The sequence below is a fragment of the Phaenicophaeus curvirostris genome, chromosome 9 (assembly GCF_032191515.1).
Source record: "Phaenicophaeus curvirostris isolate KB17595 chromosome 9, BPBGC_Pcur_1.0, whole genome shotgun sequence".
NCBI lineage: Eukaryota > Metazoa > Chordata > Aves > Cuculiformes > Cuculidae > Phaenicophaeus > Phaenicophaeus curvirostris.
Window position 1 is genome coordinate 32,303,708 of NC_091400.1, and position 17,009 is coordinate 32,320,716.

At 41.0% G+C, this 17,009-nt stretch overlaps 1 protein-coding gene across 2 annotated transcripts in view; it reads left to right on the forward strand.

Annotated features, from left to right (window-relative positions):
• Positions 1 to 17,009, forward strand: part of INPP5A (inositol polyphosphate-5-phosphatase A) — a 249,251-nt gene that overhangs the window by 151,441 nt on the left and 80,801 nt on the right. For both annotated transcript variants that reach the window (XM_069863389.1, XM_069863391.1), the window contains exon 8: positions 4,268 to 4,387. In XM_069863389.1, coding sequence (XP_069719490.1) covers positions 4,268 to 4,387 — 120 coding nt within the window. The remainder of the gene's footprint in view (positions 1 to 4,267; positions 4,388 to 17,009) is intronic.

A 17,009-nucleotide genomic window follows, 5' to 3' on the forward strand; every position in this document is an offset into this window, starting at 1 on the left:
GAAATTTTTTACCCTTGTCAGTCCCATACTAGCGTAATAATTATTATTACTGTTTGTGGAACCTACTTAAAATGTATTTTTGAAACACTAACCAGAATTGTGCCCTCAAAGAGAAATGCAACATCTTTTTTCTCCCAGGGGGAGAATAACCTCCCTGGACCTGCTGGTCACGCCGTTTCTGATCCAAGCCAAGATGCTGTTGGCCTTCTTGGCCACCTGGGCACACTGCTGGCTCATGTTCAGCTGCTGTCAACCAACACCCCCAGGTCCTTCTTTTCTGGGCAGTTCTGCTCCTCTAACTCCTGGGGATGTACACACAGGGAACAACTTTCCTTACTATTAAAGACTGAGTCCTCATCCTTTGTCACAGTTGTTCCCTTTGCATCCAATAAGGACCAAATATTCTCCCTGATCCTCCTTTTATTGTTAATGTATTTATAGAAACATTTTTTGTCATCTTTCACTGGCTTGGCCAGTCTGAGCTCTAGTTGGTCTTTAGCCCTCCTGATTTTTCCTCTGCACAATCTCACTTCCTCCCTGTAGTCCACCCAAGATGCCCATCCCTTCTTCTATAGTTCATAGACATTCCTCTTCTTTTTGATGTCCCTCAAGATCTCCCTGCTCAACCAAGCTGTTTTTTTCCCCTCCAACTCCTTTTCTGGAACACGGGGATGGCTTGCTCCTGAGCTGCTAGGATTTCCTTCTTGAAAGAGTCCCCAGCTCTCATGGGCTTCTTTGCCCTTAAGGACTGTCTCCCAGGGGACTTCATCGACCAGCCTTCTGAACAGTCCAGAGTCTGCCCTCTGGAAGTTTAATGTGACTGTCCTGCTAACCACCCTCTTCACCTCACCTAGAACTGAAAATTCTATCATCTAATGATCACTTTGTCCCAGGTGTCCTCCAACCGTCACATCCCCCACAAGGCCTTCTCTGTTCACAAACAGCAGGTCCAGGAGGGCACTTTCCCTTGTCAGTTCACTCACCAATTGTGTGAGGAAATTGTCTTCCACACACTCTAGGAACCTCCTAGACTGCTTCCTTTCTGCTGTATTGTACTTCCAGCAGATTATCCGGAAGATTGAAGTCTGCCATAAGGGCAAGAACTCGCGATCTTGAGACTACTCCCAGTTGTTTATAGAAGAGCTCATCATCTTCTTCTTGGCTGGGTGGTCTGTAACAGATTCCCATCACAATATCCACCTTCTTGTGGGCTCCTCTGATTTTAACCCACAGGCACTTGATCTCCTCATCACCATAATCAAGCTTGAGGGTATCAAAGCACTCTCTAACATAGAGGGGTTTTAGCACATAGCAGTCTTATGCATGTAGGAGCTAATGGGGCACACCACTTTCTGCAGGTGCTGGAGGAGCCTCCTTTCCAATGTCAATGCTCTCCCTTAAATATCACTTTTGGAGTTCATGGGAGACACCTTTCCTGCAGTCCCTCAACTCAGTATACAGGAATTCCTGCAAACAGTGGTTGGTTTGAGGGAGCTTTGTTAGGGAGATTGTAGGGTGATGGTGTTGTTATATATGTGTGAAAGAGTATTCTAAGTTTTCTGGTTTCGCTGTTACTCACCGTGTCCTGAGCTGAATAGCAAAGCCATGAGATGATAAGAGTTTTTAAAAATGCAGATCAGGTCTCTAGGACACAAAAAGCCACAAGCAGAGCAAATACAAAGTCTGGCCATAACAGCTGGATAGCATTCCGTCTGGCACTCAGATCTGTGTCCTGTCTGTCAGCAGTGGGAGACCAGAGTTCAGAAAGACAGCTCGCCTTCCAGGTCACTCCCAGCCACTAGAGGTGATGCCTCATGTGTGATTAACGTAGGTGATGAGGAGATTCCTTTGTCTGGTCGTTTTTATAACAGAAATTCCCTCTATGTGAAGGTTTTCTGCTACAGTGAAAAGTGAGATTGTGTGAAATCATTTAAAGTACAAGAATATAGTTGTGTACAAGTATGTTGCAAGGCTGGTAGTGTTGTTGTTGGTAAAAATACTGTTACCAGCCCAAATCAGCCAAGTGTTGTGCACATTCATAGCAAATTCCAGTCCCTGTGTCAGGGAACTCGTATGCTAACATTGGAAAGAATGTAGTTATAAACAGCTGTCACAGAGAGCTGTCACCTATCTTAGGAAAAAATTCTTCACTATAAGGGTTATCGGGCACTGGAACAGCTGCCGAGGGAGGTTGTTGAGTCACCATCCCTGGAGGTGTTTAAAAGATGGGCAGATGAAGCACTTAGGGATAGGATTTAGGCATGGACAGGTATGGTTGGACATAATGATCTTAAAGGTCTTTTCCAACCTAGTGATTCTATAATTCTATTTTTATCTATCTAATGGATGGGGAGATGAGGTAGACACATAGTGATCATACAAAGTCATGGACCTGCTAGACTGGGTCCGAAGGAGGATGAAAGGGCTGGGACACCTCTCCTCTGAGGACAGACTGAGAGAGTTGGGGTTTTTCAGCCTGGGGAAGAGAAGGCTCTGAGGAGACCTTATTGCCGCCTTTCAGTATAGTACATGATCTTAACAAGAAAGACAAAGAAGGACTTTTGCAAAGGTCTGTAATGACCTTTGGACAATGACCTTTGGACAAGGAGCAACAGTTTTAACTGAAAGAGGGTAGGTTTGATTTGGACACAAGGAGGGGATTCATTACGAGAGTGGTGAGGCACTGGCATAGGTTGCCTGGAGAAGTCGTGGATGTGGATGCCCCATCCTTGGAAGTGTTCAAGGCCGGGTTGGATGAAGTTTTGATCTGGTGGGATGTGTCCCTGCCCATGGCAGGGCTTTGGACCTGGGCGATCTTTGAGGTCACTTCCAACCCAAACCATTCTGTGATTCTATAATTTAGCTTTTATGCAGTGGGACACAGAAGGTATTTCTGTTTCACAGGGGTTTGAAGTTGGTTTCATTGATTAAGAAGGGACTTGCAGAAAATCCCCGTTTCTTTTGTCCTCAACCAAATCAAAATCATAGATTTTTCCATAGAAGCAAATTCTTGACTGAAAGGGTCATTAGGCAATGGAACGGTCTGCCCAGGGAGATGGTTGACTCGCCTTCCCTGGAGGTGTTTAAGGTGCAGGTGGATGAAGTACTGAGGGGCATGGTTTAGAGATTGGTGGGAATGGTTGGACTCGATGATCCGGTGGGTCTCTTCCAACCTGGTGATTCTATGATTCTTTTCAGAAGTCTCTTCTGTCAATCTTTGGCCATGCCATAAGGCAAGCACTGGGCACTGTAACAGCAGTCCTCAACTCCTGCGTGTTCCTCCTGGAGGGCAGGGCTCCCAAAGCCAGGACAGCATCTATCTCTTAGGGTGGATGCTGATGCAGTGGGCTTTTGGCTGAGCCAGCCTGCAGCTGGGTGAATGGACTGCTGCCTGATTCCCTGCCTCACCTCCAAGTAGGAAGGGATGAGTTAATACTCTAGTCTTTCAGATTAGGCAGCAAAGCTATGAAATTTTACAAATTTTACTGAAGTTCTGAGGTCAGCTCCTCATCCACGTCTTATGAGGAGCAGCTGAGTGAACTGGGGTTGTTTAGCCTGGAGAAAACGAGTCTGAGGTGAGACCACATTGCTCTTTACAACTACTGGAAAAGGAGGTTATAGCCAAGGGGTGGTCGGTCCCTTCTCCCAACAAGTGTTAGGAGGAAACAATGTGATAATTAGGGATACGGTTTACAGAATCACAGAATTGTTTAGGTTGGAAAAGACCACCAAGAACATTGAGCCCGACCATAAACCTAACACTGCCAATTCCATCATTGAACTGCTCAGTGGTGAACTTGTCAGGGCTAGGTTTACAGTTGGACTTTGTAATCTTAAAGGCCTCACATCCATAGCTTTTCATTTTGCTTATTACAAAGCCTCAGTTCTACTAGGTATTTAGCCACAGCTTTATCAACTTGTGGTTGTTTACACATTCAATTTTGTTCTAAATGTATTCTAGTGGGAGGATACTGCTTGATTTCTGTGAATTTGTGACTGCCACATAGCTTTTCATTTTCATATTGTGTATATTTGAAGTGAAAGCTTAGATGCAGTGTTACCTGTGGATGGGTTGTCATGAGTTTGATAATAGTCTTTGACAATTCACTGACAATGGTAGCTTAAATTGCACAGCCTGTGTGAGTAAATATTAAGGTAACATAAGAGAGACTACAGTAAGTGTTATTATGTTGAATGCTTTATTGATGCAATGAATGTTTTTTTCTTTTATCCTGAATCATTTTATTTTTTCCCTTTTTTGTCATAGTGCCTTTGACTTGGTAAACATTCATCTTTTCCATGATGCTTCCAATTTAATTGCTTGGGAAACAAGCCCATCGGTTTACTCAGGAATACGGCATAAGGCTCTTGGCTATGTACTTGATAGGTATGTATTAGCATTTACTAGCCTCTTTCAATCTTCTGTGTTCATAAGCAGCGTATAAAAGATATATCAAAAGGCATACTCAGAAATGTAGAGGGTTTTATTCTGTGAACTGAAAAGGATCACTTCTTATCAGAGTTTTCTAGACAATGCCAACTACAAACTTCTTTATACAGTTATTCTTTTAAGCTAAATTACTGAGATTGGAGAATGTCTCTGAAGTTACCAGAACCTGTAAAGTAGAAAGAAGGTTTATTTTTTAAATTTGTTATTTAGAGTGATTTCTTTTTAGTCTGTGTGGAGTCTAATAAAGCTGCCATTCAAGTATGTTTTCAGTTACCGAATCATAGGATAATTCACATTGGAAGAGACCTCTGTGAGTCTCTTGTTCATCCCCCTGCTCAGAGCAGGGCTGACTTCAACATCAGATCAGGTTGTTCAAGGCTTATCCAGCTGAGCCTTGAAAAGCTCCACACACGGTGATGTGCAGCTTCTCTGGGCCGCCCACTACTGTGTTTGACTACCCTCAGTGTGAAACTTTTTCTCCCTGGTACCTGGTCAGAATTTCCCTTAAAGCAGTTTGTGTCCATCGCCCCTCATTTCGTGGTGTGCATTGCTGGAAGGAGACTGGCTCTGTCTTTTCTACCAAAACTACCAAAACTAGTAACTACCAAAGAGGTAAAGCTAGCAACAAAATCCTCCTGTAAACATCTTTTCTCTAAACTGAACAAATCCAGCTCCTGCAGCCTCTCCTTGTAAGTCAGGATCTCCAACCCCCTTCAGCATTAAACTCTGTGGTCTTTTAATCTCAACACTAGCTGAGTGCAGTAGGCAGCTGGTCTTTTCCAAGAAACAACACAGCATTCGTGTGCAGTTGTCACTGTTATTAATGATACCGTGGTTTATAATGGCGTTACAGAGTTGATTCATCTGGCTGTTGGTACAATACAGAGAATAGCCCCCAAAATACTCAACAGTTTACTGCTGCACTAATGAGCAGTTACAATGTTAGGTAAAAAAAAAAACCAAAAACTTCTTGAGTAAGAAGAAGTTATTTCTGCATGGGTGTATGTGTATTGGCAAAGGGAATGGGTATTTCTCTTACAGGGTACTGCTTGACTTCACGTTTGCCTGAGAAACAGCTTTCAAGTGTCTCTTCAAAGCAGCTGTGGCATACGTTGCGATCTGCGGCATGAGATGTTGCATCAAACAAACTGCTTAGGCTGGAAAAAATAAAAGCAGAGCCCTTTATGTGCTGTTTTCTTACCCTGATCGCTGGTGTCCGGCAGCCCCCGTGCCACAGGTGCCAGCACGTGCCTCTTGGCAGCAAGGCTCCAGAGGAGCACAGGACTGCTGCCACCCTGGCAGCATCCTACAAGTGAAAGACATTCCTGCACCACATCAAGTTATGCGTTGAAAAATACCTATGCACATGCAGTGTTGTCCTACATAGGTTTTCACTGAAAAAGGTTCTGAAACGTGGGATGGAGTGTAAATACCTCTTCAATCACATTCTATCCAAAGCTTTATTTCTTTCTGTAAGGTTTATCTTATTTAAAGCCAGGCAGGTGTTTTAGCAAAAGAAACTGCTTTTCCCACTGTGTATAAAGAAGTGCTTTTCCTGTGCACCCCAGCAGAGGGCTAAGTAGGAATTTCTCCAAACTAGGCATTTATTTTCACTTTTGGGGGTGATACAAGGGTGAAGAGGAAAAATCCAGTATGTCTTCTTTTATATCACCTGTAAAACCTGTTCAAACCCTCAGGAAACCGTGGAGGCACTTAGAAAGTTTGCAAATAGGTAGCATGCAGCAGTTTATAAGAGATCCCTTATTAAGGGGGCAGAGGTGCAGTAAGACCAGGATCTACTCTCGGTGCAGTTTGAGACACAGATTTTTGAGTTCTGTGACGTGGAGCAGTGTGGGAAAAGCCTAGCGTTATTTCATTTTTTCTTGGTTCCATCGGTTTCCTCTCCTTTTCTTATGCTCTGCATGAGAGGCAAACCCATATAAACCTTTTGCATTATGTATTGCACGCTTGTTTACAGCGTACAGTGTGCTTCATTAGCTAATTTTGGCTTCGGACCTCCCACGACGCCCTGGCAAGGGTAAGGTAATAAGACTGTAGTATTAGTGTCAGCTGCAGGTCAGAGATGTCATGATGGTATATCATTAAAATGTGACACTGCCAAAACCTGCCCCAGCTCCCCTGTCCTTAGAAAAGAAAACCTTCGATTTTAGGTTGCGCGCTACTACTGTGAGCTCGCATTGAGATGAATTGTTCATTTTGAGAGAGCAGCCAGCCGCAGATCCGGACCTCCATAGTGAAATGATGGGCTGACTCGCACAAAAGGGGAGTTCTGTAAGAGCAGTGAATAATGGGAAACCCCTTTCATCGGCATTGCTAACCTTTTGGCAGCCACCAGCAAACTCTATTCTGATCTCCTGATTGGGGAGGACAATACACTGAAGCTCACTTTGAATGAATGCTACCACCAACAGTGTCCCTATTCAGAGGGTTTTGGGAACCATCTTTGACCATTGTCTGCCATCACTCCTTCAGACAGTAGGAAAAGGGAAAGTGAGAGCGTCTATAGGGGAAAAAGTACTTCTTTTCTTGGCTTTAATCTCTCTTTAAAGCTTCATAGATCTACATTTCCAGCTGAGCTACTGGAGCTATGCAGTGTCAGATAAATACAGAAGAGAGAGGTTTCAAGCTGAGCTTTTAAATCCCCTTATCTGCATGAACTAATAATGCAGATTTAGTGCTGTTAAAAACAGAGACTGATAAGTCTTTTCCTTTAAAGCCTTTAAACTGCTAAAGAGCATTTAACAGCAATGCAGTTCAAACCCAGCGAACAATACTGAGAAGGAAAATAGTTTAATGAGCTAAACCTTCACTGAATGAAACAGAAACACCTTCTCACAGTTGATTTAGGTCACTGTGGGAGTAAGTGAAAGCGCAGTTCTGTTCACCCTGCATCTTCATAAACATGAATTAAGTACAGCCTTTTCATCTTAGGTAAAAGCTATCACAGGAGTTTGAAATCCAGAAACGCGTTTGCAAATAAAACTCAAAGGAATTAGTTTTATTGTTAAAATCGTCTGGGACGTTACTTTCCCTAAAATTATTCTGACTACAAGGTTTTAACCCATAGGCACAAAGCCGCTCAACATCTCTAAATTACTGGGAGAAGGAGGAGTTAGAAGGGAAAAAACAAAGGAAAACCGTGTCAAGTGAATGATTTAAAGTGGCCGCTAAAAGTTTTCTCCTGAGGGAATCTATTAATAATCATAGTAACACTTTTGGAGAGTGGAAAGATTTAATCTTAAAAGGGTGTTCTGAAGTGATTTAGCTTAAATAGTACAAAAAATTAATTATATAGCAAGTACAATATTTTTTGAAGACAGCTAGTTGGTATGTGCTGAGCCAGATTGGGTTTAGCATTTGCCTTTTAGCAAGTGAAAAGAAAATGTGGTGTTAGGCTCTTTAAAGGCGGAGAGTTGAAATTAAACTGATGTTAAGTGGATATTCGCTTGTTTATTTACAAATACATATACAGTGTATATGTAGAAAATTAGCGTGTGCAATGAGTCTTGTCAGCACTACTGTGAACCCAAACTAAATTCCCAGAAGTTGGTTATGTTGTTCGGATAGACACAGATAGAGTCAAAACTGAATTTGTTTTATACATAATGGGAACACATACTTTATATTTTCTGGGGAAAAAAAATTCTTCCAGATTTGATTTGGATAATTCCCATGTACAATTAGCCCTATTTGTGTAATACTTGCATTTTTCTATTTTCTAAAGTCAGTGAAGTTGAGCTCTGCATGAGAGTAAGAAAGGAAATGCAGCTTACATTTTAGTTTAGCCTGTCATACATCTGCTGTAATTAATGCTTGTGCATGCGTCTTACTAATTAATCATATTGGCCTATTAGTCATGTCCTTTAGACCCTTGGTGGGGAAGGGTGTCTACTGGATTTAATAGCCTGGCTAGGGATTGAGTAGAAGCTGTAGGAGAGGGTCCTTTAAAAGTCTTAGAAGAGAGTTGGCGAAGGACAAGGACGTGAGATGTGAGCTTGATAGTGTGGTTCTCGATGTGCCAGCCATTTAAACTTCCTGAAATTATCTGGAGCATTCAGATCCATAAAATGAATGTGGGTTGTTTTTTTTTTTTCTTTAAAGAAAGTGACAGTGCTCTTCTGTTTTCCTATTGAAATGTTCCCTGGCCTAGTTCAACAGAAACATTTTTACATTACAACTGTGAAATCTTGGCATAAAGCTCCCCTTTGTGCCCTTCATTATTTTCTCACAAATATAGTCCATTGTCACATAGCTGAAGTTAATTTGATCAACATTGGGACATTTAACTTTTATGTCCGGTCAAAGGAGCTGTTTCATGCTCATTTTGGGTATTCAAAAGAAATGATTGCCAGAAAAATAATGTTACTATTAACAATTCAGAGCAATTAGTTTCCCAGGGAGAGGCGATGTGATGCACCGGCTCCACACAACTATTCTTTGTCATTTTATGGATGCTCATCAGTCAACTGTCACATCTTCTCAAAGACCCCTCCAATCTAAATGTTTCTCTTTGGGCTTTTCCCAGAACTAGCAGCTGAATGAGCAAAAGAAAAGCCACTTAGTTTCTAAGCAAAGGAAATCTTCACTCTAAAGATCTGGGTCATTTCAGAAAATCCTAGGAGTAGCTTGCTTGAGAGGTGGGGGGAGTTGGATTTTATTTGATTTTGTTTATTTTTTGCAGCAGTGATTTTAACTCGGAGTGAAAACTCTCTGTAATCTTGTGCCTTCAAACGTTTAGTGAAATTTCTGTGTATGCAGATAGAATGCACTTCCAGGGCAAATAAACCTTCCATCCAAATATCCTCTAACAAAGGTTTAAAACCCTAGATCACATTCAAAAAGACAGCTTTTCATTAAACACCCTGAGGCTCATCTCATTAATATTCAGTCATCCCCCCCACCTTTAAACTAAGGTTAAGTGCTCTCAAAATTAGTGTGTTTGTATAATATGCTCTCTAAAGTGTAAAGCCAGCAAAATTGTCTTGTTACTTTCAACCTGTCAAATATAGTCAAAGACACTATTTCCTTACATCTTGGTTTTCTCCTGGCTCGAGCTTTTATCTATTTGATGCAGATGTAAAAAATTAAACTCTTACGTCCATCCTACTTACACAAAAACATTTTGAATTTTATTTAGGTTATATTTTTAACATATTATAATTTCATACTTGTACATATTGTAATGGAAAATAGATATTATTATCGTTTTAAGGACACAATAAATACATTTCCATAATAAGTGAATTATGTTTTCTGATAGTCCTAGTCAGTAATTTTGCCCTTATTCTGTTATTTTCAGCATTTTTTTATTAATTAATAACTGAACAGGTTAATAATAAATGTGCAGCATTTGTTGTTCAAAAGGTAAATTAAAGATCTCTTCTGTTTTCTCTCGTGATAAAAACAAATCTGTATAAACAAAAGCAGATTTGGAAGCAAAGATCTGACTGGAGAATAAACAATCCAAAATCCAGAATGTGTAAGAGCTTGCAGGTGTCACACAGAAAAGTGTGTGGATACACTAAGTCACTCTTCACTTTGTCTGACTAATATGAACAGATATGTGGCTTTTCCAAGAGAAATACTGAAAATAAAAGCTCTGGGGTTTCCTGGAGGGATTTTTGACAGATATTTTCACAAAAGCGAATAACCTGTGATGGAGATTGCAGTAAGGAGTTGCCAAGTCTGCTGGTGAGCTTGGGGCTGCTTTCCAGCTCACCTTTCAGATGGGCTTTACTCCCTTTTTACCCATTTCCCATGATAGGTTCTCCTGGTGCTGCCTCCGTTGGCTACCGTGTCTTTCTAGTAGAATATAACCAGTGTAACGACTGGCTAGATTGAATGCTGTGTAAAAAAATACCACTCCCAGGAGAATTAGTGTAATTAAGCGGAGACAGTTGAAGAAAAGAGAGAATGCATCTTAAAAAAGGGACGTTTCCTCCATAAATAAATATGGAACCAAATAACTTGCTGCCTGCCTGATTTTGCTCTGAAAATGGCTTTGTATGAGAACATGCAGAGTGCATCACATTCTTGTTGAGTTATATTTCTCTTTTTGCTGTAATTTGTCCCTTAGAGAGTCTGGGGTTAGCTAAAAAGCAGTCATTACTGTCTAGCTAAAGGTGATACTGGCATCAGCATTTGTTGTGGTTTGTGTCTTTTGAAATCTTCTATCGTAGAGCCATATAATCTTCCAGGATAGCTATGATTCAATTAAAAAGAATCTATATGGGCTGTTGATCCAATTTTTATTCATTTGCAGAGAAATGAAAATGAATTGCTATTGTGATTTTATTTACAAGGCTCACTGCAAGATGATGCTATGAGCTGATAGTTATAAAACAGAGAAATGGTTGGAAGAGCTTCATTCTGCTGCCGTTTGAGTTTATGGGCACTAATAACCACCTTTCAACTTTTTTACTACCCATAGGAAGATAGGATCACTATGTGAGAAGGTAGTTGTCTTTGATTCTTGTATTATGTACTGGAAATACACATTCTCCCTAACAGGTAAATAACCAGATGCAGGTTATAGCATTTTTAGCCCCTTTCCTGTGTGTACAAGTGCTGAAGTAGTTGTAGATGGACTTGGCAGACGTTCTTCATGGACTGGCAGGTAAATAGCTATAGTTGCTTCACCTTTTATGAAAGCTTCTTTAACTTTCTTCCATCAGCGTAGGGTTTAAGATGCGACTAGGGTGATTCCATTTCTTACTCCTACAAAGAAAATAGTTCTACTGTCTTTATGTCCAGACAGATTTTCTTCTTTCAAATCAAAAGTTGACAGCTCTAGTTTTTTTAATTGTTGTGCTCTTTTGAAAGAGAGGGGACTTCCCTTCTCTTTAGCACTTCAAATATTTCTCTCATGTTGCCCCTCACTTGTTCCCTGTTGTAGCTCGGTGGTCAGTCCACTGTAGTGCGATTTTCAAAGGGATGAGTGCCCAAGCTAACAATTAAATATGTAAAATTTGTTGCTATTTGCTTTTCTCAACATCAAGCGTTTTTTAATCCTTGGCGAGTGAAGCCCTTCTGTGTTTCTAGTAATTTGCATTACCCTTTTCTTGAAGTGTTGGGTTTGGTTTTAATTCATGACCCCTTTGAGCCCAGCTGTTTCCCCAAGCCAATGGAGTGTGTGGGTTTCTGTCACTAGCAGCATCTGGCAAGATTTCTTAACCGTCCTGCCACTGTTCCTGTGATGAACTGTTCATGACACACAGTGCCTCTGTTCTGACTTTTTCTAGTTTTGTCACAAAAACCATTTTCCCCAGCTTTAATGAGTTAATGTATCGGCATCCCTTTGCTGCGTATGCTGATTATTTTCTGCCTTGCTCTTAGCACTCTCTAACACTGAGTGAACACGGGATTTTTGTTTTACTCCACCACATCCAAGCACTACGGAGCAGTAAGCCAGAGTTGCAATGTCTCATACAAGTTAAGATATGGCAGTTATCTGCTGCTTATGGCCAAGTGTTACCAACAATGAGGAGTTCTAGAAGTTGCATGGAAGGATTTTAATCTTCTATCATAAAGTAAAGGAAGATTCAAAAAGATGTGCAATTTCTCTGGTTTCCTCTTGTTGTTTCCTCATGCATCAGATGAAGAGCCAGGAAATTTCTTCGTAGCATGACACCAGTGTTGTGGCATTGTATTCTCCTGTAGCAAAATTGATAAGTACTTACATCATTATACATGGCTGCTATTTCATTAGGCGAATGTCAGTGTCAGGTAGGATCATGGCTTTGTCAATATAATGAAAATACCAGTCAAGTGAGGAAAAAGTCACAATTTTCCAGCTCTAAAAATTGATTTTTATTGCTGCTCTTGTAATCCTTTCTTCGGATTAAGTATTTATTATTGATGTGGTCTTTCTTTTAATCTTAATAGCTGCTGACATTGTAATTAATTAAAAAATACAACATTTTTGCCCAAATGGCACTATATTGAAATTAAAAGTGAACATCACATATTAGTTAAACAGCCCTGGCAAATGTCTTGAGTGCTAAGATGATTGCCTAAGCTTCTTGACAATTCCCTTCATCTTGCTGTATGCTGCTTGACCTTTTGAGATGTTTTGGTGTTATTAATAGGTTTTGGCTATTATATCAGAAAGAACAGGGCACAAATATATGATAAACTTTATCTTTTTAATGACAGTGCTACAACACCTTAGGCATGCCAATGAAGGGACTTACATCACGTCTTTTGAGGCACACTTAGACAGTCACCAGGTAACTTTTATTCAGAATTGATGGGTGGAGGGTTCTGGAATTTGTATCTGAATGTAGATCTGAGAATGCAGAATGATGCGAGCCGACTGCTGGTTGTGCTGTAGAAGGGAGGCGATACCAGAAGACAGGGTTCTCCCTATAACCTCTGCTGGAGGTGGATCCCCCACAGACCAGTTCTCAAGATGCAATTGTGCAAGGTGATCTCTTCAACTAAAACTTACAAGGGAAGAAGTAATGAGGACAGAAACAGCAGAAATCTGAGAGGCTACACAGCAATCCTGTGCCTGGTTTTGTAGAAACCACAGCCTAGTGTTCCCGTTCTCTTCTATCTTCAGTTCCTTGACATGGCTGTGGTAAAGAACAGTTTCTGCTGTCGTTGTTCCTTGACTTTCCAGCAGAAGTCACTGCAGGAGTTGCTATTACCTCTGGCATTACAGATCTATGGAGAAGGAAGTGTGTATAACCTCCTTACCTGCAGGTCGCTTGCTACCCCTGTACTAGCGCTTGGCTCCCACCTATGGGATGGTCAAGTCACTTTCTGTCTTTTTTGTTTCCTTTCTAAACTTTTGTCTTTGGGGTAAGATCTCTTGTCAAGAAAACATTAGTTGAGCGTGTCCTTTGTAGAGTGTGGCTGTGAGGTGCAAGCCTACTGCATGCTTGGGTCTAGCTGTGGGATGAGCACCTGGCAGTGCTACCTACGCGCCAATAGCCTCGTGGAGAATCCTGCCAGTGGCTGGGAGTCCAGAGTCCTGGTTCCTGCGCTGCACACAGCAAGGGTACAAACAGCCCTGCTGGCTCCATCTCTGTGGTGTTTCCTGAATGCTTCACTGCTTGGCTGAAACGTGAAAAGGTTTTAGCATCTCTTGCAGAGACACAGGCCAGCATTAGTTTTCCTAGATTTGGATCAAAAAGGAATCTTTGGTTCAAGGCTATCCTTAGGTCAACAGTAAACACTATTAGCAGTTCAGCCTAAGAAATGATTGGTGCACCGAGACTGAGCCATCCTCTCTCCTCTGCACAGTTAGTTGTGATTTTTGTGTTCCTTTACTTAGGAAAGGACATTTTATTCAGGCAGTCACATTTACTCCATAAAAGCAGCTTTAATTCTTCTGTGTGGGTAATGTGCAAAAATAAAGAGATTGTGGGAAGATAATTTCTTGCCCATGCAGCTCTACAAGAAACACAGAAGCGCTCATATAAGTTAGTATTTATCTTAAACACATTTAGTTATTATAAAAATTTGCTCACTGAATAAAATATGGCTTGACCTCTGCACTGCTTCTTCCCAAGAAACGTGACAGTGTCCCTCCTTCTTCTCCATTCAGCCTGCTTGGCAGAGCTGCAAGTTTTTTGTTTTGTTTTGTTACGTTATTGTTGTGTTTAAAAAAAAAAAAAAAAAACAAAACAAAAAAACCCGCAAGCCCCTCTTTTCAGCAGTGTCAAGTTAGGATGAATTGGCCAGGGAGGCATGTTTATAGACTGTGTGAAGAACTTTGTCTTTGTGTGGGAATGCTGGTGACACTGGTATGGCTTGCCTGAATGAACTGCGATGACGCGGCTAATAAGGTGTCCTGCTGAGCGCCACAGCAGCCTTTCTCAGACCTCCCACTTAATGCCATTCAGCTCCAGCTCAGTGTAGCTAATTTTTCCCATTCCCTCAATTCTTTAGGCCTCCTTACAAACAGAAAAGTCAACTTTCACACCGAGGAGAAGATAAGTGCTTTAGGAAATAATCGTGTAAACAGAATGTTACCTTCTGACCTGATGCTGATACCTTGGTCTGGGACAAAACCCAGCTGGCTATTGCATTAGACATGGCTATTAAAGGAATAATGCTGCTGATCCTCCTTACAAAGTGCCCTGAGAAATGGTTTAGCCAAATCACAGTGCCTCTTGTCACACTGAATCATGTTCAGCTGCTCTCTTCCATGACCAAATTGCTGAAATTTAGATGCTTCCTTGTCTTCTCCTTTCTTGCTGCTGTATGGGAGGGGGACAAGTATGAAAGAAAGGGAAGATCAGTCATGTTTCCGATTGCCCTAGTATTTTCCACCTGAATTTCAGTGCATGTAAATGTACATACAGTACACCGTATAGTTTTTATAAAAGCGGGTACATTCCATAAAGTATCTTTAATTGCAACTTCTACAATGAAGAGTTTACAGTAAAGTAAATGATGAAAGTGTTTCAGTCTTTCCGATAACACAGTATTGATAATTTTAGGATTGCGCTAAGTGATTGCTTTTGGTGTAGAGTCTAAAATTAATAACTAGACATAGATTTCCAGTAGTATCAAGGAGAAGAGGAATCTCTACCTCTTACTCTGTTTATTCGTGAAAGGAATATGGCATCCAGATGTCCTAAATACCTTTGAAAAAACTTATGCTTCCCAATCCACTTAGCTGACACTGCCATCCAGGCTGAGAGATCTGTCTTTGCATATTGTAGGCTCCAAGACCAAACCCTGAGCATTTGCTTGTCCTGTGGCATTTGTTTGGCTTCTCTCTAGGTTTGCCTTCCGCAGTGGTCCAGTAGCCCCTGCTCTGAGCTGGGTAGGGCTTTCCTTGCAGGTGGGCCAGTCTAGCACACGCGTAGTCAGCCTCGTAGCTCAGAGGGCTTCAGGGGTTTCTCATAATGCACCCAGAATAACACGTAGTTAATAATAATAACAGGTCACAGGTCTTTGGGAAAATGTGTTAGGGGACTGCTACGCTAAAAGTCACTGATGAGAAGAGGTTGGTTTGCTAGAAGTCTTACGAACAGAGCAGAGCAAGTGCATCTCCAGTGCAGGCACAGTAACTTCTTTCTGGGCTTGTAAAGCAGTTGCTGGTATCCGGCAACCTGCAGCTGTTAGACCAAAATAAGAATTAAATCTAATTATTTAGCAGCAAAGAAATTGATATAGTAATTTAACATTAATTTGCACCATTAGCAATGGAGTTTACTCCTTAAAAAAAAAAGTGTGAAGCATGGTTCTAACTAATCAAAACAATCAAGCATGTGACCAACTTGGACTGTAAACTGTATTTGAAAGTTACACTTGCTGGAGTGTTTCCTTCTCTTACTGTGTGTCCTCTCTAAAAAGCTGTTGAACTCTCTTTCAAAAGCTATTTGTGGTCTGCATCTTCTCAAAATACAACAAGAATTAAAAAGATACGCAGTAACCCAACCAGTCTAGAAGGCTTCCAGTGTTAAGCCATCAGCTAGAAATGCAGAATTGATTTGAAACTGGCAAAATAATGAATGCAGTGCAAGTGTAAAGAATCTGTCCTGTTCTCAAGGACTCCTTATGCAATTAAAGTTCTGTGTATGTGGAACTGGTAGGAAAGAAATCATCCATGGCATTTATGGGTTTGTGCTTTAAAGTTTCACACAATGATCAATAAACTCAGCCATAAGCATGTGGGTTTTTTTTCCAATAGTCCTTGTTTGCCACATGGAATTTGTTGGTTTGGTTGCTGAAATGGGCAAAAGTAAAAAAATATTTCTTCGGTCTGTTCCAAGTGCAGATAGATTCTGTTCTCATAAACGATGTCTTCTGGAACAAGAACTAAAGTTTAGAAGAGTGATTGTGTTTTTCCGGCCATTTCAAAGGGAAGGCTTCTCTTTCTGGAAAGGAAGGGCTGTAATCTGTTTCAAGTTTTCTTTTTTTGTTTGCATCCAAGCATTGGATAAACCCCGATTGCTCATCATCACTTGATGGTCCTGCATAGGTCAGAACAAACAGCACTGCTAGTTAAGGCATTGATGATCTTTCATAATAGAAAAAAAATTGTTCTTTCATATAGAGTTGTGGAAGTGAAATTTTTGTAGCTTCCCTACAGTCATGAAATTTTTACCTAAGTCACTTGTTTTGTCACCAACTCTTTAGAAAAGTTGTATGGGAAAGAAAAGGTATGACGCAGCCTTCCAGGATAATCTGGTAATCAGCAAGAAGTGGCACTGCATCCTCCCACTGAAAACGTAAGATTAATGCTGGTGGCATAGGTTGGCTGCTTTCTTGTTATGGTTCAGATTTATCACTCCACTGGCTGATCATGGCAACATTTTTAAGTCATTATTTGGTACATGGTTAAAGGAAGGATATTGTTATAGAAAGAAATAGCAAAGTAGAATAACACAGATTTTGAAGCCTTCCAAGTTCATTTGCAAGCACTCCTTAAAAAAATGTCTCTCAGTTCTCATTTACTTGTACGCATGATGAACTGTATGCATTTGTGGCTTAGAACATGAGGACAGGAGAAATGGAGCAGTTCTGTTTAGCTCTTGTTCCAGTCTGAATACCCTCACTGCGTGTCCTTGGTCTGCAG